Raw genomic sequence first — 23667 nt, forward strand, 5'->3', positions numbered from 1 at the left:
TCCGTCGAAGGTGCCAGCACCATCTATTCTACAGATAAGCATCAATAAGCAGCAACTTATTGTCTAAAGAGTCAGAGGAAGAGTGGTAAAAAGTAGAGTTAGCAGGTTCTATCAGTTTCCATCTGACATTCCATTCAGGGTTTTCACGTGATTTCGTTGATAAAGAGCCAGATATCGATCAAGGTCAAGATCCAGCAAAACAACGGTCACGATAGAATCCAGCACAAAATGGATGTAAAGTTATACGTATACGACCTCTCCAAGGTAAGTTATTATCAAAAACTAAACCAGACCGGCGCTAACTAAAACAGGGTCTTGCGCGAATGGTAATCCCGAGTCAGATATATATCAAGTTCATGTCTAACCCGGCCAGTACTCAGTCGCCCTGACGGGAACGCAAATGGATGCTATCTATCACACGTCAATCGTTTTGAACGGAACGGAATATTACTTTGGACAGGGTATCCAAACTGCCTTCCCGGGTAGTACGCACCACGGTCACCCAATGGAGGTGATCGGTTTAGGAACGACAGAGTTGCCCAAGGACGTCATTCAAGAGTACATACAGTCTCTAGAGGAGATTTACAGTCCAGAAGTATATCTCCCTCTGCAGTATGCATAATGTACATAGCTAACAGTCACAGTCATACGACCTCTTCCTGCACAACTGCAACAACTTCACCCAAGACCTGTCCATGTTTCTCCTTGGGAAGAACATCCCCGAGCACATCCGGAATCTCCCCCAGACATTCCTGAATACGCCATTTGGACAGATGATGAAGCCGCAGATCGAAAATGCTCTGCGCGGTGTAACCCAAGGCACTGGAACACCCGGTGTTCCACACCCGCCCTCAGCTCCCGCTCGAGCTCCAGCTCCAGTTGCACCTGCCCCTGCAGCCGCTGCACTACCCCATGGCACAGTCCAGATGGCAAACAACGTGCAACAACTCGACACCTATCTGAACACTGCATCACAAACCGGCAAAGGCGCCGTCATCTTCTTTACCTCCGCAACCTGTCCCCCCTGCAAGATCCTGTACCCGACGTATGACGAGCTAGCCGAAGAAGCAGGGGGCTATGCGGTTCTGGTGAAAGTCGACATCAGCGTCGCGCTGGACGTGGGGATGAAGTACGGGGTGCGTGCGACGCCGACGTTCATGACATTCTTGCGCGGCGAGAAGGTGGATGAGTGGAGTGGTGCGAATCCGGGGATGCTACGGGGGAATGTACGGTTGTTGGTGCAGATGGTGCAGCAGGAGCAACTTGCGAACGCGCATCCGCATCGCAGACTTGACCTCCCAACCCTCCAGAAGCAAATCGAAAATTACGTGCTGTACAAAAAAGTCCCGCCGTTGGACAGAGTGCGCCAGAAACTGAGCCCCCACGACTCCGGCCCCGTGGTTTCATCCATCATCGACTTCCTACAAGCCCGAAACAACGCCACAACCGCTCCAGCCGACATCCCAATCCCCACGAACCTACCAGAAATCGCAACATACCTCCAAGCCACCGCGCCACACCTCCCACGCGAAAACCGCTTCGCACTGGTCGATCTCGCCCGTCTGCTATTCCTCGACCCTCGCGTCAGCGGCTACTTTGCAGAAAGGGACTCCCCCGCCCACGCAACCCTTTCCTCCTTGTTCTCCCTCGCGTCGCCCGTATCCCCCACAGATCCATCGACATCTGCATCCGCACATACATCGACATCTACATCTACACCCCCCGGATCACAATCTGCACCCGCGGCATCCGCACCCGTATCTGCACCCGCCCCCTACAACCTCCGCATGACCCTCCTCCAACTCGCCTGCAACCTCTTCACCACCCCACTGTATACCACACACCTCACCACAGACCGCGCTCTGCGCGACACAATCACCCACCTCGCAACAGGCGCCCTCCTCTCCGAAGATCTCATCACAGACACAAACGGCAACAAAACAAAAATCCCCGCTAACCTCCGCGTAGTCGCAGCATCATGTCTCTACAATCTCACAGCTCTAAACCATAACGCGCGTCTCCGGCTGATAGATCACGATCACGACCCAAGATCTGGACCGGGATCTACGCCAGGACCAGCACCGGAACCAGGATTCAGGGATGAGTCTAAGTCTAAATCCGAGACAAAATCCGGGGAACAACGGCACGCGGAAACGGAACCGGGTGCGGAAGCGGACCGGCGGGAACTGGGAGTGGGACTGGAACCCCTATCGGAAGAGGAACAAGTGGAGATTGCCGCAGCGGTCATCGAGGCGTTAGACAAAGAAGCTGAGAGTGGTGAGACGGTGCGCGGGCTGGTGTTTGCGTTGGGATTGTTGGTTTACGGGGCTGATGTGGAGGGGAGCGTCGTGGACGTTTGTCGGGCTATGGGCCTGGAGGGGATACTTCGGGTTAAGGGGGGGATGTTTCGGGAGGGGAGAGAGGTGATTGCGGAGGTTGGATGTTTGTTCAAGTAATCTTGAGTACAGAGTATTGGGTATTGTAACTAGTCACTAAGTAATAATAATGGTATCTAAGAAATGCAAACGTTGGACATGAGGGTATCAAACATGAGGCATGAAGTCGGAATACAGCACAGAAACAGAAACAGGGGTACTAATGCAATGCAAAATGGGTATGTTATGCCACAGATCAACGCCACGCCAGAAAAAAAAAATAGTGAGTCACAACTAGCGGTAAAATCCCTGACTCTCACTTTCGGTCTTCCACCGAGAGAGAGAGTTAGTCATCGGATCTTCCGGATATTCATCGGGCATCAAAAGAGAGCACGGCATTGAGTTCAGGCGCTGCAGCCGGTGCGGAATTCCCTTTCCCTGAGGAAAGTCGGAAAACCAAGAGCAGCTGACAAGCACATGCAGAAGGAATTGCCCCTCATTGCTCATCGTTCTCGAACGGCCGTCGAATGTAAGCAGAGCTGCAGGCCTCCTGACCGACAGATCGAAACAACCAACCGGAATCTTGTACCCGGTTTGATACGCTTGGATCGCCGCGGAGCATCGTCCACCGCAACTGTGGATAGAAGGGCGAAAAAATGTAGTGAAAAATCAAACTCGCGGATAACACTTGTTCGAAGATGACGAAGACGTCGCCCGCCGTTTCTTTCCGACGGGCACAACCGTCCTGCGCTTCCGACGTGCCGCTATCGTGCTCATCGCCGGGCCCGTGGCCATTTGATTCGTCGTCGTAGTCGTCGTCGTCGTGGTCACCGGTAGCTGTGACTGAGGCTTCTGCAGCCGCATGGCTTGCTGAGCGCGGGCATGGGCCTGGACCTGGGCGAGGAATCGGGTGCGCCCCTCTTCCTCCTCGGCCATTTCGCGCATATTCCTGATACGCTGTTCGGTGGTGTAGCTCATGCTCATGAGGGTGGGGTCCAGGCTCTGCTTGTCGTCGCCTAGTTCCTCGGATGGCGAGGAGAGCGGTGTGTCGAGGAGTTCTTCGTCGGAGATGTAGGCGCTGGGAGTGGAGGGGCTGGTGTTGTTCATTGCTGAGGAAGAGGTAGATTGGTCTGGGTCGCTGCAGACCAGAGAGGGGCGGTTTGGCCAGGAGGGGAAGGCGCAAGAAGAAGAGCTGCTTTGGCCGTAGGAAGTGTAGGATGACTTTCTGGGAGAGAGGCCGGCAAGAGTGGAAGTAGCAGTCGCAGTGGTAGTGGTGGTAGCCATAGTGGCCATAGAAGTAGGAGGAGATGGCATGGAGAAGCTAGAGCCGAAGCTATTTTCAATGCTGGCGGTGGGCACACTGGGAGAGGAGCGCATGTTGGTCTTGCAAGACCAGGGAAGGAAGGGAAACATTGTGATAGTAGTATTCTACTCAGTAGGATACTAAGGTAAGAGTATGTAGTAGAGAAGAGTGGTGAGGGAAGAAGACAATAGAAGGAAGAAAGGGTTAATATACAGCGAGGCCAACAACAGTACGTACCACTTGACTCCACGGAAGGATATGCAACAAAGAATGCATCACCGGAAACACATCCCCGGACAGCTCTTTTTTTATTTTTTTTATTATTTTCTGCCCAAAATCCAATATTAAATTTCGGCAGATCTTCCGCTCATCCCACCGTCTGGATTTCTTTCTGGGTCACAGATCGTCCTCGGGGAACGAAACTGCTTTCGGGAGCGTTCCTAGTGTTTTAACTAGGGCTTCCGTATTTCCCCTATTTTCTCCGTACCACTCGATTGGATATGATCTATCTCGTCCTTTGATACGGTATACGTAGTGTACGCAGTCACAAATAAAAGTGATCGATACCCCGGCATCCTGGTTTCGCCTGCAGCGCGTGGAATGCAGATATCCTTCCCTCCCCACACCGTGCACAATCGGCGGTGATACACCGCATCTGACACCTACACTGTACGTACTTCCGTCCTGTACACATATCCCCCCCCCCCGCGGTCACTGATAGATGAGCTGGTCTGTCGCGCCATGTGGATGGTCAGACGCTAGTATCGCTATCTTCTGGAAGCCTTCTGCGTTGGGCATTAATTATTGAAAATAATTAAATAAAATGAAAAAGTCCCAGCGTGGGGTCTGCCGCTGTCACCGCGCTATATTTCTATTGATTTATTTTTTTCTTTACTTGTACTCCGTACAGAGTACGGAGCATGTGATCATACTGGAAAAGTCCTTGCGTTTCATACGTGTTTCCTTGGTGATACTCTCCCGCGACCCTTCATTAAATACATTCAAGTACCTTCCCCAGCCGGTGAATTAAGCAAATAACGTAACCCATTGAATATCAAATAAAAATAAAGTGAAAAGCGAAGTGACCTGCTACTTCCGCGTAAAAAAACACAAAAATCAAAACCCGAAAAAAAAAAAAAAAAAAAAAAAAAAAAAAAAAAAAAAAAAAAAAAAAAAAAAAAAAAAAAAAAAAAAAAGTTTACTAAGTCGTAATGTTAGCACTCATCCCATGATCACTTGAAAGATAAGAACCTACAGAAATCTCAGCCATGCCAACGTCTTCGCCACCGTTCGTCGCCGGCTGGGCCTGGCCGTTGACCGGGGCGTTCCCTTCCGCCGGTGCTCCACCGCTCTCGTTCGAGACAAAGTAGTCATCCATCTCAGCGTCAAGATCCTCCCTCGATTTCTTCTGGGGCCGGTTGGGGCGACCGCCGCCACGAGGAGCACGGCGACCACGGCGACCGGCACCGGCCGGCTTGGGTCCTGTCGCGGGCTTGGGCTGCGACTTGGCTGACTGTGCAACGCGCTCGGCAAGAGACTTCGGTTCGGGAACAGCAGGAGCACGTGTGGCATCAACAACCACCTCAATCTACGATTGTTAGTTGTTACCAGAAATAAGCAAGGAATAGATGTACGAACCTTCATCGGTTTACCATCAACTAGAAGCCCATTCAGCTCTCTGGCAGCCTTGGCGGCAGTGTCCGGCTTGCTGAAGATAATCGAGGCAATTCCGCGGCTACTACCATTTTGGTTGTATGTGAGCATCACCCGCTTGACAGGGCCTGCAGACTTGGTGAAGTATTCCTATAGCAGGAGATCGGATTAGTATTTCCATCGAAACGTTGTATGTTGCGACTGTCGCTTGGGTAAAGTAAGAATGATCGAAAAAGGACTCGCGCAACGCCTCAACTTGATGAGAAGAGCATCAGCGAGCACACAGTGGCGATTAGTAGCCAGCAACCCGAAAAGGACCACATATGCAGAATAAATTCCGGTCGCTGCCCTAATCCGCATCGTATACGAGCGTGCATCACCTACAACGCAAGCTCCAACCGGCACGATATCACACATGTCATGTCCCTCTCCCTTACGCCAACCATGACCTTGTATGCAACTGATATACCCCCCCCCCACATATAGACTACATGCAAAAATGCAGATGTCCACTGTAAACGGATTCACCCGTTCTCGTCAGGACTTTGGCAGTGCACGTTGTGCCGCTCCAGCTACCCTCGCATTGATCCAGTCTCAGCGGTCAAGTGAATGCGCTGAATAGACCCTGAAAGGTCGAAATGGAGATGACCATGCGTTCATGAAGCGTTGCTCTTCGGTCTCCCGTAGACGATATGATGATACCACCGTTGACAATTGGCCAAATTAAAGAGTGGATGATATGCTGCTGGCTCACTGTTGCGCTCGCTGATGCCCCCGAGATCCAATAAATGCAAAAAGAACGCATGACCAATGGCTCATTGTATGTGATGGTGTATATTCCAACCATCGTCCTTCGCACAGTCTGCGGGCGTAGCTTCGCAGGTGGTTTGCTTTTAAGGCAACGGTCCACTAAACTGAGCACGCGTTGCGCAAGACTACGGCAGAGCTCGACTTCTTCCACTTTGCAGATTGCTAGCATACACTCGTGCGCAAAAGTTTCTCGAAGGAGGATGTTGCCTGTGCAGGAAGCCGAACGACTACCACGGGTATGTGAGAACGACGTGGTGAGGGGTTCGAGAACGAGTGGAAGCCGTTCGTGCCTCGAAGGTCTCGAAAAAACAGACATGGCGATAGAAACCGAAGGCGAAAGGCCTCTCAATCAACATACCTTGATATTGGCCTCATTCACATCGACAGGCTGGAGAAGTCAGTACTGACCATCAGGATAAAGGAACAGGTAGGTGTAAACTTACCAAGCCGCTGACCATAATTTTGCTATCAGTAGGAGTAGGAGCGGCAGCGGGCTGAGCAGCCTTGCCAACAGCCTTGCCAACAGCCTTACCAGTAGGCTTGGTAGCCTTGGTCTTTCTGATTCCTCCAGCAGCACCGGCCTTTGCTCCACCGCGAGCACCACCGCGACGGCGGTTGTTCTGACGGCGGTTCACCAGGATCTCGTCAAGAGACTTGTCCAACTTGCCAGACATTGTTATTGAGTCGGTAGACGGTAAAATATTGGTGTAGTTTAGGTGTGAGATGGAAGGTGTTGTCACTGTTGTCGCGTTTGAGGCTCGCGACGATCAGGAGAACAAAACAAGGTAGAAAAGTCTGTCGTGAAAGGGGGTGAATCGAAGGGGTCGCTGTGCTAGCAAACAAGCGATAGAGAGAAAAGAAGAGCAGCGGATATTGAATATACCACGTTTTGGATGAAGACGCAGCGTGAATTAATGGGGGTGAATGACAGAGAGAGAGAGACGGCGATGATGAAGGGAGGTCGAAGTTGCCTAGACCGCGCTAACCCAATTGGGACCCCGCTGACACATCAGTGAATCCAACAATAGAAATACATAAACATCCCTCTGGACAAGGCTGACTAGGAAATGATATGTTCGATATGCACAATATTTTCATTCTCAAGTTTCCTGATGAGCTTTTAGACAAGATTATTTGCGCAGCAACGTCAATTATTCGCCATTGGAATCGCGAACACTGTCAGGTCTATGACACGGCTTTTTGTCTTTCTCTCGTATGCCGGCGCTTCCATCGTATTTCTATGCCATACCTTTACGCAGACCTGATAATCGACAGTAGCGGTGACGTCTGGAAGCATCCCGAGCAGGTCCCCAGGCACCTCCATCGCAGCTGCAGAGAGAATCCATTGCTCTGGACACTCTGTCGGAGCTTGACTGTGTATCATCAGGAATCTAAGAATAAATATCTCTATGCTGCAACGGATTTTGTCACCTGGTTTACTGCCGTCAGATCGTTCACACTTTATGGATTAGACAAGGGCGAGAGAGCATGGGCATTGCTTCATTTGGCATTGGAGCATATGTCTAGCTACACTAGGCTGGTGCTTGGGAGTTACCCTTATTCCTACAGTTTCGACCTTCCGACGGTGATCGACGTGCTTGGTGATTTTGAAACCGGACCTTTACAAAATCTTCAAACACTTGGGCTGGAGGGAAATTTCTACTCACGGGGACAGTCTGTGCCAGGCAAAACTGAAGGAGAAGGCAGGAACGGCCCCGTTTACCAAGCTCAAACTACGCTGCTTTCTCCTGACCCCTAGAACCCTCGAAGCACTGGTCCGCTGGCCCAAACGCCTGGAAGCGTTCGAGCTAAAGTTCTCATTCGGAGATGACTACGCCGAAATTGGGTTATATACTGAGTGGACACTGGCAATATTCAAATAGATTTTAGCCATCTACCGAAGTACATTGCGCTCGATCAAGTTATACGCTGTAGGCATCAGCAGGTTAACAGGTTTCGACCTGCGCGACTTCGAAAGTCTAGAGGAATTGAGCCTCTCATCCGCATGTACTGGCCACCAAAACCCTGTCAGAGACCATATGATCGGAGTTCCCACCAACCTGCTTGCTCCGCGCCTTCGTGTTTTCCACTGGGACTTGACCCTCCACGACCAACAACTTTGCGAGGGGCTGGACGATTTTGGCCAAGAAGAGGAAGATTGGTTGCGGGCGTTGGTGCGCGAAGCACTTGCACGCAGATGTCCACTCCAAAGAATTGAAATAGAATTCACACCCGATTCTGACTACGGCTTCAATGGCATATATCCGTGGGACCGAATGGATGCCCTGGGGGCTGACTTACGCCCATATGGGATCAAAGTTTGTTATAATCTTCCCTCCATTAGCAGGGAGGAGTTTTTGGACATTATGAAAGACACTAAAAGGTGGGAAGAAGCTTATCGGAATTTAATTCATGGCGAATGATTTTAATATTCAAGGTTGGCATATCAGAATCGTACTCCAGAAACGATATGGACAAATGGGCTATCACAAATTTGTATACACTTCTGATCGTAATTATCTTGACGTTGATGGTGATGCCATTGACGACTGTTACTGCCCCCAGGAGTCACTTTGCTGGCGGGTCGTCGAAGATAAGATTGTGCAGTCTTTTGCCACTGGTCCATAATAATCGAGTGACAAAATCAGTTTGTACATATCATTGGTGATAGTATAAAGCCCACCCATTTGTCTGTTAGGAACTGGCGTATAGACCAATAGACCAGCATTTTTATTTTTATTTTATATTTTTTTCTCTCTGATTGCCATATATGATGAGTCACTGGTACTGTCTCCGTGGGTTTCCTTTTCTAGAGAAACCGGATCGTAGCTTAGGGTATGCACACGATTTCTGTCAAACCACTTGTCCCATTGCTGCTCGTGCTTATCGGTCGCCTCTGCGGCTTTCTGACCGCGCTTGTTAATTGAGTTAACGAGGATGAAGCCCGGTTATTTCGGCGCCTGGAGCATCGGTCAGCATATACAATCGCCACTGGCCCTATGCCAACACTTACAATGGGTGACCACTGCCAGTTTGTTCTGAGTATGAGTCCTAACATATATGGGAATGTCTTCCACGACCGTTCTAAGCTCATGGCATGTGGTCTTAATGTTCGAAATCCTTTCGATGGCAATTTAAGATAGCCGTCACCCGGACTCACTTCTCACGGGGCCGTCCTGCACTATTGTCACCTTGAAAAGAACGAGTCTCGAATGGTGGGGCCAAGACGGTTTACCGCTGGCCTTTGGAACAACGTCCGGTTTTGAATTCGGCTGGATTGCCTCGCGGAACGTATCATTATCGACGCCCATAGTGTACACATGGGACATGACATGGCAGCCCGACTCGACGTGTTCACGGGACTTGCGTTGCAAGCAGGCTGCTTTCAAATTATACGGCATTTTGCTGGGTCGGACATTGCTTTCCTTTTTTGAGGGATCAATCAGAGATTATCATAATTATTTGGTCAATGGCCTGGATCCGCTGTCCATGAGTTCCCGAATCTGGGTCAATCCGGTGAGTATGTAGCACTCTTTTTTAATTAGCACTGAACAGACTTACGGATATTCTTTGACTTGGCAACCTATCATTTAGTCCATGGATCAGCGTGAATAGGCCATTATCCCATTTTTTGTTTATTCTGCCCTCTTACGTGGGTATAAAATGAATCGACACATGCGTCGAACCCGCTGGTCAATACCTGCCGGGTTGATAGAAAAGAGTGCACGAAACATGCAACGTCGAAGACAGCATAACATCTTTTGAGACTTGAGAGTGACAAGAGTTGATTTCAACATCTGAAGTCCCATTATTCTCCATAATCCACTTCGTGGCATTATTAGAACTCCATCCAAGCCAGTGAACTCCAGTATATCCTGGCTTTCAGGGATATGCACCTGGAGGTAACGGGCTGTGTAGATACTGGAATGAGAAGAGAGTAAAAAAAAGGAAGAGTAATAATAGCAATAGGCCTTGCAATCCCCACAACTAATTTACTACTCTAAGAGTCGATATGTAGTATTCACTCCCTCAAATAGTCCAAATATACTGGGGTCCTCATCATGTCCATACATAATCTCCTGCATGGAGTCCAAGTCGACAGTCTCAGGCCAAATGGAATACCAGTCCAGAAACTCCAAGATGCTGTCGAAGATGCAATCTTGAGATTCTTCTTGAGGAACAAGTATATTTTATTGATCTCAGCGGCGTTCAAGGATTGGCTGTAATCCAAGTGGTGCACCCAATATCGGCATAAGTATTCCACTTCAGATGGAAGGGGAAGTTGATTCGTCATATCCAACGGTTCTTCATCAAGGGCCTCAAATAAATAATCCTTAAAGTCCTTTGCCCATTGCAGCAATACATCCATGGCCCAGCTCCCGATGAGCATTTTTCTCATCCACTCGGAATGGATTGCCGTTTGCAGGAGGGTCTATGAGATGGTCTCTGAAAGACAAATGCCGCATTTGAACTTCTCATCAGCAGTTAAAGGTATAAAGAATACAGAGTGGAGAAAGTGGAGGATGGGATTGATGGTTCCCTCGTCTTCGTTGATTATAACGTCAAGAGTCTTGACCGTGAGTGGTGCGGGAAGAACTATCAAGCTCCCAACGACTTTGTGGAAGGTGTCCAACGTTTCTTGGTCATCATCGAATTGACTCAGAATAGGCCAGTACGTCTGATCTAACTGGCTCAGAAACTTTTGGCTCTTGTAATACCGATAAAAAGTCACCAAGGCGTTTCCTTGGGTTCCCCGTACCTTCACCGATGAAGTTGCAAGTGGTTGAAGCAAAAATGAATAATGGAAAAGCATTTTCAGCGAGCTCCTTAATCGGCCCATTTCCAGGCCAGCTAGAATCTAGACAGAAAGCGGGCTTTTGCTGGATGGTTACAAATCTGACACTTATGTAGGACTCCAAATCCCGCTTGAGAGCGGTTGGATCAGCCTTGTCCAATACCAAGACCTTGCGATCATCCGCGATTTCCGAAAAAAATCTTCGTTTGGATGAAAGTCCGGTTGGCTGGTTATAAAAAACTGCAGCTGTACATTTCCAGCTTGCTTTGCCTGTACAAGAAACTTCAACATCGCTGGCATATGTTTCCCATCGCCGCATTCATCCAAGGCGTCAATAACCACAATCAGCCTTTCAACCTCACCTCCCAGTTGAACGCTCAATAATGTTTCAAAAATAAGGCGATTGAATTGAATGCCCATGGCCTTGCTAGGAATCGAACGATCCTCACTCAGATTGTCTTGCACTATCCGGATCATACCTCGCAATAAGACCGTCAGATGGAATGCAAATATAAATTTGCTATCATCGCCACGGTCTGGCTGGCCTCGTTTAATAAAGAAGCTTGCACCAAGCCATCTTTTCTTCGCGAATGATGCGGCCGCAGTTCGGGCAATTGTGGATTTTCCTGTGCCGGCTGCACCGTTAAGCCAGAAGATGTATTTGCTGTCGGGATCGGTCGCCCAGTCGTGAACCTCTTGAAGAATCTCATGCCGAGTACCTTCCAAGCAACGGGTATCATCTTGGTCTGTAAATGAATCGAACGAGGCGCCCTCAGCTTGAGGGAGTGCGTGCATTTGGTCCTTGATCTCCTCAATACCAATTCGCAATCGATCGATCCCAGTCAATATATCATGGGCTTGCTGATCTCTAAGAGTTTTCTCAACCAACTTCATCCACTCGCTTAGGTCTTTTCTGCCTGCTCAATGGCAGACCTGAGTTCTCCGAGCCGTGTTGCGTTGGGCGGCAAAACAGCCTGCGTGATTTTGGAACCTATATTCGACCCTTCAACGTTGACGGCCTCTGCCGTGGTTTTGAATCATCTGTTTGTTGGTCAGTCATAACACGTTGATTTTTATTCCAACGGGAGAGTAGCATACAGTAAGACCAAGCGACATCACTGTCCATGCACTCGACGCATGGCCCGTCGGATCGAAAGCCACCCCAGCACTGGCTATCTCCTTGAAAGACAGCGCGGATCGAAGCACCCTGTGAGCAGTTTCCCGGACATCAAGCTTCTTCCCGTGGTCCAGATTGATAGTGAGACCATGTGCGTGGACCTCGTATTGCCGATATTCCTCTTGCGTACGCGATCACATTCTCCATAATCCCCGTCGTTCCGGATAGATGATCATTTTCGCCAGCCTTATTGAATGAATCGAGCTTGCTTCGGGATTTTTCATCCAAGTTATTGTAGGCAGTTGGCCAGAGGTCCGGTGATTGATCCACGTTCAGATTCTCGTTCTACTTGTCGGAACTTCTACAATCTCCACAGCCTTGTTCACCGGACGATTGTTCTTTGGGAGGCAACTCAGGCTGACTGGAATCCTGCTTTTCATCATATCTCAGACAAGGGCAAAGGATTCGCAACAGTCCGCGTCCCATTTTGCCGGTAACGCCTCCAAAGAGGTGTGTGGGTTTGAGGCAATCGGGATAAAAGATTTCAGCTGGAGATGGTTGGGAGGGGAAGATTAAAAAAATATAAAAAATAAAAAATAAAAAATAAATGCAAAGCACTTGTGCGAAGTACAGCTAATACACTGTTTCGGGTATCTATCGACCTATGAGGCTGATCTGCAAAAGAGCGTATAGGGCAATGAGGCTGAGATAGGTTCAAGATAAAAATATATCCAATGACTCGTTTCAGGTCGTAAAAGAAACAATGTGGCCCAGGGAATATCAAGGCTGCTCATTGGGCAAAAACAGTGCTGAATTAAACCATAGACGGAAAAAGTAGCTTCGAACAATTAAATTCATAGATCAGGTCCAGCCTAGCAAAATCAAAACGTCAAATACCATGCCAGAACTCCGTTGAGCGCTCCAGTATACATATAAAAAGAAAGACCTCGTTCCTGAGGCTTGCACGTAGTCTCGTAACAATTTGAAGAAAACCCAATCAGCTCTTCAGAGCTTCCAGTCGTCCTCGCATCTGTTCAAGCGTAGCTTCCTGGTCCTCGAACACTTCTTCGGCGGCCGGCTCTTCTTCCAGAGGCTTCTCGGGCTTTTGGGCCTGGGAGAGCTTTCCTTGCAAGATCTCCTGCAAGATCTTGTCCACCTCTGCGTCGGCCTCTTCCTCCTCCTCTTCAAGCATATTAGGATCGGTAATTGCATCGTCAACCATTTCTTCGATAATTCCGGCCCGGACCAACTCCGTGGAGAGTTGGTGCATCGTTCCGGATAACTCTGGTAGTTTGACCAGCGTGTTCACATCTTTCATGATACCCGTCGACTTTTTTAGGCTTCCTTGAATCTTGCGGACCGAAAACGCCTCGTTTACCTGCATCTGGACGCTCTGAAGCTGTGCTCGGCTCGTGGTCAAACGGGCATTTTGTTTTCGGATCCGAACGAGTTCTCGCGCGAACGTCTTCAATTCGACCGTGGCTTGTCTTGCCTGCGAGGGATTCCGTTCCGCTCGTCTTGACGCATTCAATATGAATTGTCGTGTCTTGGTGTCGAGGGTCTTGAGCTGCGCAATGTCGCGGTCTAGTTGGCGGGTATTAGAGCGGATAAGTTGATTGCATTTTCTCATCTGTAGTCGAATTCAAAAGTCAGCCTTAGTAGCACGATGTGAGCGTTTATCCATATGAATCACACCTGAGCCTGGGGATCGGGCCCGAAAAAGACCGCCTTAAGGGTCTCCATGTTTCCCACGGTCAATCCGATATTTGTGTCCAATGTATATAAGCAGCCCTTCGCTGCCGATCTTGAGCAATAACCTGTATCCGACTGTATCAAAAGATCACTTCAAAGTCCATGCTCTTCGTAACCAGGCGGGGTACCGAAAACGGGTGGTGGAAAGCGTGTGTGAAAAGGAGTAAACCGCTGAGAATCGTAGTCAACTCGGATTCGTAGAAAAGAAGGCGCAATGTGGCCTTAATATATCTTCTTTCTGGCTTATCGCAGCATTGTCATAACCATTTCATCCACGATCCGTGCCTGGCAGCCACCAAAAGAGAAGGCTTGGGAGTCGGTGGGCTTAGTCATACTGTGGCTTTCAGGTGACGTCTATTGATGCCTGAGGTGTCAGATACTGCAAACAGGGCAAACAGGGCGCGAGGGTTCTCGTACGTTCGATGATCACCCGCTAAGGAAGGCAGGAAAAAGAGAGGGCAGATGGTGACTGCTGCTGGCTCATATTGCTGCTTAAAACATCTCTCTGCGTTGAACGTCATCTTCATCTCTTTCTACACCTTCTAACCACACATCTTCCCTACTACGATTCATAATGCCTGACCTTCCTCAGACACACCCTGAAGGTACGTTTGTCCTCTTGCTTTCCCCGCTTTGGCCGGATGTTTTCATCATCCAGCCGCATCGCACATTGGCCATCTCTACGCCTCGTTACGGATTGATGTGTCGGGTGTGGATGAATTGACATTGCTCACCCGCGACCATGGTTTATTTTAAAATGCACCGTTACTGACTCGCATTTCGATATTTTCAGTCACATGGGCTCAGCGCTCCTCGAGCACTGATGCCGAGCGCAACTACCTCTACGTGGATATCAAGGCTCCCGATGTTGCCAAGTCTGCTGCAGACCTGAAGATCACTTCGAAAAATGTCTCGTTCACTGGTGAATCCAAGAAGGGTGTGAAGTACCACGTGTCGCTCGACTTGTACGCCGAGATCGACCCTGAGAACAGCAAAGTGAACCACAACGACCGTGAAGTTGAGCTGGTCCTGCGCAAGAAGGAGCTGAAGGAAGAATTCTGGCCTCGTCTGCTGGAGGTTAAGCAGAGAGTTCACTTCTTGAAGACTGACTTTGACAAGGTACGGTACTTCCATTGTGGTTTTGGTAAACTGATGCTAACTGGCAGTAGTGGGTCGACGAGGATGAACAGGACGAAGTCCCTGACGAGGACTATGCGAACAACTTCGGTGACTTCGGCGGTGGTGAAGGTGGTCCCGGCGGTCCTGGTGGTCCTGGTGGCCTTGGAAACATTGACTTCTCGAAGCTGGGTGGTCTTGACCCCAGTGCACTTGGTGGCCTTGACCCCAGTGCACTTGCCGGACTTGGTGGACAGCTTGGCGGAGAGGAGGGCGAAGGTGCTGAGGGTGAAGAGGTAAGTCCTATGAGTTCTTGTTCATTCATACGCATCAAAGCTAACACTATACTAGGAGGAAGATATGCCCGAGCTCGAACCCGCCGACGACAAGGGCGAGGCCAAGAGCACCAAGATCCAGGAGGTCTCATAATTTCCTTCGTTCCCGTCCTTTTGCTGTACCTGAATTCCAAAAGAAAAAAGAATCATCATAATCTTGGCGGAATGATTACCGGCGATGCGTGCACTGGATTTCTTTTTGGGCACTGGCTTAGGGTTCATTGCCGGTGTTTATGAAATGTTTCCTTAAAACTGAATGACATGACGAGATGATTAACTGTGTGTCTTCAGCTTTCTCGTAGTTCAATATTTATCCTTATAAGCGTAGTGCGTACTCTATAGAGGTCGTGTGTTCGGATTCCAACTACATCATAGACCACGGACTATGGCCATACGCCATACTCAGTCAAATTCTACGAAATTTATATTAAATGGAAAGAAAAGAAAAGCAGATATGACTATTCCTATAGAATTTTCACTCCTAATGAGGACTAACTGCGTAGGATCGCTGTGATTAAATAATAATCGCATTGGGCACTTCGATTGGCGGACCGACGAACGAGGAAAAAGATCCTGTCCCGCCACAAAGTGCGAAAATGTGGAGTTGCCTCACTTCTTCCTTTTCTTCCTTTCCTCTTCGTACCTCAACTACATACCTCTACTCACTATCTGTCTCGTTCTTTATAGAGCCATTAACTTGGTTTTATCTATCTGGTTGCCACTCCTCAAGGCTGACCAGCGCCCTCTTTTCCGTCGTCATACAACTCGCCCGACCGAGATTGTGTGAGCCCGCCGACCGTCGCTCGCGCGCATTTCTTTTCTCACCTCGATCGGTTTCAAGTGACTTGAGCTCTCGACAAGAGACAAACCGCCATCATGCCTCCCAAGAAGCAACCCGACCAGCCTAAGAAGAAGAAGGCCAACGCGGAGGACAAGGTTCGTTTTGCCCGTCTTTTCTCTCTTCATATCCCTTCATTCGAACGAGAGGGGACGAAATAGAGCGATGGCTAACTACTCTTTTCCACCTAATAGACCTTTGGTATGAAGAATGTATGTACAGAAAACGCCACTGACCTTCAACCACGAACCCGAGACTCGATAAACTAACACACTTCCGCGTGCAGAAAAAAGGTGCTCAGGCCAAGAGACAGATCGAACAAATGAAAGCCCAGGATAAGGCGAACGTGAGACCTGATGATAAGCGAAAGGCAGCTGAAAAGGCTCGCTTTGAAGCCGAGAAGAAGGCCGCAGCCGACGCCAAGAAGGAGTCTGCAGAGCTGTTCAAGCCTGTCCAGGTGCAAAAGGTTCCTTTTGGTGTCGACCCCAAGACCGTTGTCTGTGTTTTCTACAAGCAGGGCAACTGTGAAAAGGGCCGTAAGTGCAAGTTCAGCCATGACTTGAACGCCGAACGTAAGGCTGCCAAGAAGGATCTGTACACCGATTCTCGGGATGTGAAGCAGGATGAGGATGAGGCGAAGAAGAAGGATGCCATGGACGACTGGGACGAAGAGAAGTTGCGTAAGGTCATTACCAGCAAGCACGGAAACCCGCGAAGCACGACTGAGAAGGTCTGCAAATACTTCATCGATGCCGTCGAGAACCAGAAGTACGGATGGTTCTGGACTTGTCCCAATGGTGGTGACAAGTGCATGTACAGACATAGCTTGCCGCCTGGGTATGTTGCCTCCCTTTCCCTGTCGACTTAAAATCATGTCTAATACCGTATAGGTTTGTTCTGAAGACTAAGGAGCAGAGAAAGGAGGAGAAGGCCTTGATGGACAAGTCGCCACTTAACACATTGACCCTGGAAGACTGGCTCGAGTCGGAACGACACAAGCTCACGGGTGACCTCACACCAGTTACCCCCGAGACATTTGCTGCATGGAAGAAGAACCGTCTCAACAAGAAGGCCGCTGAGCACCAGGCCAAGCAGGCCAAGGATGCCACCGGTCGTACTCTGTTCGAGAGCGGGAACTGGAAGACAGAGGAAGAGAGTGAGGATGAGGATGATGATGATGCATTCAACTTTGACTCTCTCCGGGAGGAGACCGAACGAATCCGCGCCGAGAAGGAAGAGGAGCGACTTGGGAAGGTCCACGGGTTTGCTGTGCCCGACGGGAGCGCGGGTTGAGCCCCGTGCGACTCTCGCGAGATCCTATTACTGGGGGCTTTCCAGATCACCCGCACTGGACCGGTGTACCAAAAGCGTATTCCGGACTGTGGGGTGGACCTTTGACGTGCCGGATGACTGCCGTTGTATTGGGGTCGCAAGAGAGAGCCCTGCCCGGTTAACGTTTTGCCGTTTGTCATTCTCTTCTTCATGCTCGGCTGATGAACCTTGTGGTTGATGGGAATGGTCCGGGAACCATGAACATGAAATGATACACAAGGTTGAGACACATCCTGTGTTTTTGGTTTTCTTTAAGCGATGTTCTGTTATATCCAGCTTGTTCCTAAAAGTGTTTGGTAAACTAAATGAACTTTATGATCAAGATGCGACGGTCTATTGGTACTCAGGTTTAAACAGTCAATATGCAGTAGTATATACAAGGCTCTATAACAATGCTTTAGTCCGCAAGATACCCTTCTCAAACATCAAACCTACCACATCCTCCGCAACCCCAACAGACAACTCAAACCCCCTTCCCCCAGCCCCATAAGCATGAACAACCGTCTTCCCATCGACAATTCTCTCAACCTCAATCCTCACACCCCCCTCCCTCGCCGGTCTCCTTCCCACAATATCCCTCATGACGTCAAACTGCCCCTTACTCTCTGCCGTAAACGGGAACCACTTGGCCGCGTTGGAGAGGAGTTTCGCCCGCGTTTCTGGTGAGGGATTGGGATCCCAGTTGTCAGGCTCTTTGGTGCCCCCGATGATTGTACCACCGTCTAGAGGACGAGGGATGCAAAAGGACCAAGTTCCGTCGGAGTTTTGGCGGGTGAGGGTTATTGGGCACGGGTTGCGGACAAGGCAGGTTTGGCCTGTCGAGGTTAGATATTATACTCCATGAAATAAAGTGGGTTTGGATGTTGGCGCACCTCGAATGATAAATGATTTGGGGTCATTAAGCCCCATCCCAGAACAGTTTACCACTGTCTTCACATTCGCGTCGAGGTAAAACGCCTCGTTTAAACCCGCAAGATCGTACGTCATCTTCCGCCCACCATTCAACACAAACCGTCGCAGCAAATGCGCACAGTAAACCGGCGAGTTCACCACAAACGTCTTATACCTCACACCCCATTTCACTCCATCCGGTAACCTACCATCCTGCCCAGATCCCAACTCGCGAAACCCATCCAAATACGACGAATACGCATCCTCAACCCCCTTCCTCTCCAAATACTCCTCCGGCGGATTCTCCAGATACTCAATCCCCTCTACCTCCTTAATTCCCGCAGCAGGTTCCTGGGAAACGAGTTTCTTGAATGCCGCGTAGGTGCGGCGCGCTTGGGCGCTTTCGCGGAGGGCTTGGGGTGTTTTTCCGGGGATTGGGCGGTAGTGCGCACCGGCCCAGGGGGAGGCGTAGTTTAGGGATGTTGTGCTGGGGAAGTCGCGTGCGATTAGGAGGATGGATTGCGTTGGTTGCAGGTGGGTTTGGAGGGTGAGGGCTGTTGTTAGGCCGATGATGCCGGCGCTGAGTTGGTTAGTGGCTGTGGTGGGAAGGGGGTTTATTCCTTTGCATTTGAAGCTTACCCGACTACGACGATTGTTTCTGATGGCATTCTAGTGGTTATTGTTTTGTACAATCGTGGTTGCGAGTGAGTATGGGGTGGAAAGCCGAGGTGATAAGAGGACCTGTCAACCCCGCAAATGGAAAATGATAAGGATCTTTCTTTCTTTTCTTATCCACGGTTGATCACTTCCCAGCCTACCGATAATGCGCCATTTTTGCTCAATATGTGGTGTCCTGATCCGTTCCTGCGCAGCCGAGGATGACATGGGCCCTCCTGTCGATGATCTGGAATGGTACTAATTGATCCGGGCCTGTCAGCATCCCGCCGTTCTTTGATAAGTTGAATTTGCGAGCTAACTCTTCGCAGTCTATAAAGAATGGTCTGAGGGCATTGCCAAAGTCACTGGGGTCGGATATCTCAACACCTTGAATCAACCCGTTGTGCCCATGATCTTCAACGAGTTTTATTGGCAGCCCAATGTTTATATAGACAACTCTGTCCCGTTCCCTAATGGTAGTCCGCACTGTCGCACGTACTTAGTCCATGAAGCGTGCTGGAGGGTCCTGCTCGATCGAACTTTGTATGGCAACCCTTTCACAGATTTTGTGGCCGTCGCACTGGCGCAGCTGTTTTGGGGCGCCTCTCTGTACAGGCAGTACTCCTATATCCGAAGACATGATTACGGAGGATCAACTGAATTCTGGGATACTGAAGGTGATCCAATGGAAGCGATGACACAGGGAGGATATGGGCATTGCGCTGTTGAACCTTCGGGGTTTGTCAATATTGAGGACCTTTTGAGCTGTCTTGGTCCTGAGATTCCAGTCGAAATTCCTGCTACTTCTCCTATAACTTCCACGTCGAGGCTCGAACATGGCTCTGGCCAGTTTGCTAAGCTTCCTGTAGAGGTTATTCACATGCTCTTGACATGGTTGCAGTCAGATGACATCCAGCGCCTGCGTCTAGCATCCCGGCCAGTCGCTTCAGCATCCCATCCGGACCAACTCCCGCAGTTCTTTTGGCATGGCCGATTCTTTCCAGATTTTGAAATGGGGTTCGCAATGCCAATTCGCACAGAATGGTTCCATGACTGGCGGTCTCTTTACTTTAGAGTCAAATGCGGCCTGAAGACGCATAGCTTTGACCGTCTCGTGAATCGAAAGAGGGTGTGGAACTTTATTTGCAAAGAGGAAGATTGGTATCAGAAGCTTTATACAGGCAGCGATAATGAATTAGGTTTGGGTTTGCTCCGATAGTGGTCACGAGCTGCAATAATACGATATACCTGTCCGAAATCTACAACTGGCCGTGGTCAGGATCTATGCCCGGAATCCCTTTGGCACAATCGGTTTATTTCTGGTCCTGAGGTGGGATTTGCAATTGTTCAAGCTAGCCCAAGAACTGGAAGAGAGCAGGGAGTTTGGTTTCCTAGAAACATGAAGTGTACCCCGAAATGTCTCCACAGCTGGCTGTAGAGCTGTTCCGCAGTTGATAAGAACCCTTTGCTTTCTTTCATCCAAGGATATATTCATCATTCCGCCATGGCTCACTACTACTATTGCTCGATATGCGGCTTCCAGGTCCGTTTCAGAGATTGGAATAGTAACGCGAGTCGGGAATGGTATCAGTTGATAAGAGCCGGTTGGTGTTTCTCTTCTTACCTTCGAGTTTATGCGCTAACTCTTAAATAGTGCATATACGTCGCGACCAATCCATTGGTCTTACTGGAGTTGGATATATCAAGATGGACGACGAGGTCATGGCGCCAGGAAATCCGGAGAAGGTCTTTTGGGGCCCTGACTCCGGGAACCTGATTTTGTTCCCTTTGGTTTTTTTTCGGAACAGTCCCACTCCCACGCTCTTGGTCCATGACGCATGCTGGCAGGTCCTGCTAGATAGAGTGCAGTATGGCACTACTCCCAGCAAAGATACCGCCTATGTGATAGCGCAGACATTCTATCCCATCATCTAGCACATGGAAGCCTGGAAGCCTCTGGCAATGCTAGATTTTACCACAGGAACTCACTCCAGGAGCAAAGCAGGTGTCGTGGTGTCGAACCTTCAAGGGTTGAAAACATCCAGGACCTTCTTTGTTATCTCCCTGAGAGTCTGGTGGGAGGTACCGGCATTACTTATAGACCCCCAATATCTTCCACGGGACCCAATCAACACAATAACGACGCATTTTCCAAACTACCCACTGTTTCGTCCATAGCCTTCTGAGTTGGATACCGTCAGACGATATCCAACATTTGCGCCTGGCATCCAGATCCATTACGTCCAGATCCCACCCAGGCTTATTACCGCAATCCTTCTGGGGCAGTCGGTTCATTCCCGATTTCGAAATGGGGTTTGCACTGCCGAAGCGCACTGATGGATATCATGATTGGCGGTTTCTTTATTTTAGGATCAAACGGGGGTGGGGGCATTATCCTGACCGCCTCAAGAATCGGAAGAGAGTATGGGATTTCTTTAGCGAGGAGTATAAGATATCCTACCAGGAGCTTTTTAAGAAAGTCTAGGAGAACCGCTCAGTTGGGTACCGCAATCGGGGCAGGGGACCCGATAAGAGATCTTGCCAACCCCGCAGCTGATAAGAATCCTCCTTCCATCACTCCCACACTAGCAGCCATGGAGCAGGAGCAGGAGCAGGAGCAGGAGCAAGAGCCTCTCTGTCCAATATGCGGCGTTAGAGCCCATTCCATTGCCCCTCGATACTGGACCAACGCACGTATTCCAGAGTGGTTGCAGTCAATCCGGGCCGGTCGGTATCCTCTTCATTGAAACTCCCGTCCAGGTGTTGATTTCTAGCAGTGTATAAAAAACCTGATGACTGTGCTGGTCTCACTGGAGTTGGATATCTCAACTCCCAAGATGAGCTCGTTGCGCCTGAAGACCGAGAAAAGCACATTGCACGCGAAGACCGAGACAAAATCCCTCATGAGGTAGTTTTGTACGTCGGGCCCTCGAGTACGTACGAGACTCCGTCCACTGAATTTGGCCCGCAACTTCCTGCATTCTTGGTCCACGACGAGTGTTGGGAGGTTTTTCTCCAGCGGATATCGTATGGGCGTGATGTTAAGGAGTATCTCACCGATTTGATACAGATATTTTATCGCGTCAGTTACTACAAGGAAGCCTTTGCTTGCCACAGACATGACTTTGGGGACTTTCATAGATTCTGGTCAGGCGATCCCAAGGATTCCGAAGAGATGATGGAGTTGAGTGGACTCGGTTACGTTGAAATCACTCCCGTGGAGTATGACAGTATGGAGGACCTCTTGGCCGATCTTAAAATCGCGTGTAGATTCATGCCGGACGATTGGCCTGCCATAAGTGACGCTGGTAGTGATATTTCCACTGCTGGTGGCCCGATATCTTCCACATATCGTCTACCGGAAAATGGCAATACGGACCCGTTCGCCAAGTTGCCCCCGGAGGTGATTTATACACTCCTGAGCTGGACAGACTCGGATTGTATCTGGCAACTGTCTCTGGCGTCTAGAGCAATCGCATCGAGAGCCCAGACAGATTTGTACCCGCCGTCCTTCTGGTACAGTAGGTTTATGCCTGACTTTGAAATGGGGTTTGCACTGCCAAGAGACACGGAGGGATCTCAAGATTGGTACAGTCTTTACTTGATGATCAAGTGGGTGATTTACGAGCGTTCGCACGATAATCTCAGAAATAGGGAGAGGATTTGGAATTTCTTTTGGAACGAGAAGAGACTGTATCAAAAGGTTTTCAAGGATCGGAGGGATATCCCCACATCTGCTTGAATATCACGATATACGGATGATTGAGGACGTCACAGTGGCGGTGACAGCTTGGGTAGCTCTTGAGATCTACAGCCGGACCGTGATGGCAGGCGTTCTGGGAACGGCTGTCATGCAGTGGTCTCAGTAGAAGTATTTGTATCGGAGTACGCGAGCAGATATCACAAAATTAAAAGTCACATCACGTTCTCAGTGGCCCGTCCTCGTACTTATGCACGTGCATATGGCCGTGATGGTCGTATCGGAAATCGGACTGCGATTGGATCCTACAGATCAATCATGATTTCCCATACAGGGTCCCCTGTTTCGGATGTATTTGAGACTGGCTTGATACTTCCTGACTATCCTCATAACCCCGGGTTTGAAGTGATGTGTCGCGTATAATAGTACATTATTGTAAGGGAGTAGTGTCGGAGTGCCGGACTCATCACCAAAGCTTATTGACCGGTTCCAACTCCGCCCAGTGATTCGCTCCGCTAAGCGCCGCGACGGGGCACGGAAGCCCCCGATAAGTGGTGTAATTGGGCGATGCAGGTGACAAACCCGCAGGTCCAGGTGAAGAAATAACTGGCTTCCCACCAATTAGAGGGTAGAAATGTTGTGCAGAAACTCCAGCGATCGCCCGAAGCGGCAAGGTCTTGTTCCGAAGGAGCTCTTTGATATTCATTGGTGAAGTGCTGTATGGCCTGTTCGCAACAAAATGCCTCCCAAGCCATTGTATTATCATGGTATGGCTGTCATAGTAGCAATGCGTTATTATTATTGTCGCCAGATTCGCAAAACTGGGTAAAGTTGAAATTTATCGCTTCCAATGATAATATTCAGGTAGAATATACTCCGTACTGAAGCGCCTAAGCCGTGTGTGAGAGATCGATCATTTATATTAAAAAAAGTAACTGGTGGACTGAGTATCGTCATTCCATCTCATCTCGTCTCGGATCTTCCGTAGCTCTT

At 49.5% G+C, this 23667-nt stretch overlaps 12 protein-coding genes across 12 annotated transcripts; 5 read left to right on the plus strand and 7 right to left on the minus strand.

Moving 5' to 3' along the window:
- Positions 1 to 213: 213 nt before the first annotated feature.
- ASPGLDRAFT_85182 (bifunctional C97 family peptidase/thioredoxin family protein) lies at positions 214 to 2456 on the plus strand (the record flags this gene model as incomplete). The annotated part of the gene is made up of 4 exons (XM_022550321.1): positions 214 to 264; positions 312 to 326; positions 374 to 595; positions 639 to 2456. The coding sequence occupies exons 1-4, from the start codon at positions 229 to 231 to the stop codon at positions 2454 to 2456; spliced, it is 2091 nt and encodes a 696-aa protein (XP_022397098.1). The 5' UTR covers positions 214 to 228.
- Positions 2457 to 2646: 190 nt separating this feature from the next.
- On the minus strand, positions 2647 to 4080 carry ASPGLDRAFT_51612 (uncharacterized protein). Its single transcript, XM_022547570.1, has one exon. The coding sequence runs from the start codon at positions 3786 to 3788 to the stop codon at positions 3045 to 3047; it is 744 nt and encodes a 247-aa protein (XP_022397099.1). The 5' UTR covers positions 3789 to 4080; the 3' UTR covers positions 2647 to 3044.
- Positions 4081 to 4879: 799 nt separating this feature from the next.
- On the minus strand, positions 4880 to 7051 carry ASPGLDRAFT_85183 (uncharacterized protein; the record flags this gene model as incomplete). Its single annotated transcript, XM_022550322.1, has 4 exons — positions 6585 to 7051; positions 6500 to 6529; positions 5317 to 5481; positions 4880 to 5266 (listed from the first exon to the last, which is right to left on the minus strand). The coding sequence occupies exons 1-4, from the start codon at positions 6813 to 6815 to the stop codon at positions 4880 to 4882; spliced, it is 813 nt and encodes a 270-aa protein (XP_022397100.1). The 5' UTR covers positions 6816 to 7051.
- Positions 7052 to 9069: 2018 nt separating this feature from the next.
- On the minus strand, positions 9070 to 9542 carry ASPGLDRAFT_39095 (uncharacterized protein; the record flags this gene model as incomplete). Its single annotated transcript, XM_022545027.1, has 3 exons — positions 9070 to 9101; positions 9155 to 9166; positions 9302 to 9542. 3 exons carry the CDS (start codon positions 9540 to 9542, stop codon positions 9070 to 9072), a joined length of 285 nt encoding a protein of 94 aa, XP_022397101.1.
- A 928-nt stretch (positions 9543 to 10470) lies between these two features.
- ASPGLDRAFT_870705 (uncharacterized protein) lies at positions 10471 to 11311 on the minus strand. Its single transcript, XM_022550413.1, has 2 exons — positions 11294 to 11311; positions 10471 to 11236 (listed from the first exon to the last, which is right to left on the minus strand). Exon 2 carries the CDS (start codon positions 10979 to 10981, stop codon positions 10574 to 10576), a length of 408 nt encoding a protein of 135 aa, XP_022397102.1. The 5' UTR covers positions 10982 to 11236; positions 11294 to 11311; the 3' UTR covers positions 10471 to 10573.
- On the minus strand, positions 10752 to 12097 carry ASPGLDRAFT_870552 (uncharacterized protein). Its single transcript, XM_022550412.1, has 3 exons — positions 12035 to 12097; positions 10901 to 11977; positions 10752 to 10819 (listed from the first exon to the last, which is right to left on the minus strand). Exon 2 carries the CDS (start codon positions 11828 to 11830, stop codon positions 11045 to 11047), a length of 786 nt encoding a protein of 261 aa, XP_022397103.1. The 5' UTR covers positions 11831 to 11977; positions 12035 to 12097; the 3' UTR covers positions 10752 to 10819; positions 10901 to 11044.
- A 953-nt stretch (positions 12098 to 13050) lies between these two features.
- On the minus strand, positions 13051 to 13796 carry ASPGLDRAFT_29091 (ESCRT-III subunit protein VPS24; the record flags this gene model as incomplete). The annotated part of the gene is made up of 2 exons (XM_022543819.1): positions 13051 to 13683; positions 13749 to 13796. 2 exons carry the CDS (start codon positions 13794 to 13796, stop codon positions 13051 to 13053), a joined length of 681 nt encoding a protein of 226 aa, XP_022397104.1.
- Positions 13797 to 14274: 478 nt separating this feature from the next.
- On the plus strand, positions 14275 to 15384 carry wos2 (Hsp90 cochaperone SBA1). The gene is made up of 4 exons (XM_022547571.1): positions 14275 to 14410; positions 14599 to 14924; positions 14975 to 15217; positions 15273 to 15384. Exons 1-4 carry the CDS (start codon positions 14380 to 14382, stop codon positions 15348 to 15350), a joined length of 678 nt encoding a protein of 225 aa, XP_022397105.1. The 5' UTR covers positions 14275 to 14379; the 3' UTR covers positions 15351 to 15384.
- A 748-nt stretch (positions 15385 to 16132) lies between these two features.
- Positions 16133 to 17387, plus strand: ASPGLDRAFT_39098 (translation machinery-associated protein TMA46; the record flags this gene model as incomplete). The annotated part of the gene is made up of 4 exons (XM_022545028.1): positions 16133 to 16192; positions 16289 to 16306; positions 16381 to 16931; positions 16985 to 17387. 4 exons carry the CDS (start codon positions 16133 to 16135, stop codon positions 17385 to 17387), a joined length of 1032 nt encoding a protein of 343 aa, XP_022397106.1.
- Positions 17388 to 17679: 292 nt separating this feature from the next.
- On the minus strand, positions 17680 to 19070 carry ASPGLDRAFT_871191 (FAD-dependent oxidoreductase). The gene is made up of 3 exons (XM_022550414.1): positions 18957 to 19070; positions 18299 to 18897; positions 17680 to 18241 (listed from the first exon to the last, which is right to left on the minus strand). The coding sequence occupies exons 1-3, from the start codon at positions 18983 to 18985 to the stop codon at positions 17811 to 17813; spliced, it is 1059 nt and encodes a 352-aa protein (XP_022397107.1). The 5' UTR covers positions 18986 to 19070; the 3' UTR covers positions 17680 to 17810.
- Positions 18910 to 20225, plus strand: ASPGLDRAFT_871590 (uncharacterized protein). The gene is made up of 2 exons (XM_022550416.1): positions 18910 to 19249; positions 19304 to 20225. Exon 2 carries the CDS (start codon positions 19384 to 19386, stop codon positions 20191 to 20193), a length of 810 nt encoding a protein of 269 aa, XP_022397108.1. The 5' UTR covers positions 18910 to 19249; positions 19304 to 19383; the 3' UTR covers positions 20194 to 20225.
- A 1343-nt stretch (positions 20226 to 21568) lies between these two features.
- ASPGLDRAFT_39101 (uncharacterized protein) lies at positions 21569 to 22716 on the plus strand (the record flags this gene model as incomplete). The annotated part of the gene is made up of 2 exons (XM_022545029.1): positions 21569 to 21701; positions 21752 to 22716. The coding sequence occupies 2 exons, from the start codon at positions 21569 to 21571 to the stop codon at positions 22714 to 22716; spliced, it is 1098 nt and encodes a 365-aa protein (XP_022397109.1).
- Between the last annotated feature and the right edge of the window lie 951 nt (positions 22717 to 23667).

This window comes from Aspergillus glaucus (genome assembly GCF_001890805.1).
Source record: "Aspergillus glaucus CBS 516.65 unplaced genomic scaffold ASPGLscaffold_24, whole genome shotgun sequence".
NCBI lineage: Eukaryota > Fungi > Ascomycota > Eurotiomycetes > Eurotiales > Aspergillaceae > Aspergillus > Aspergillus glaucus.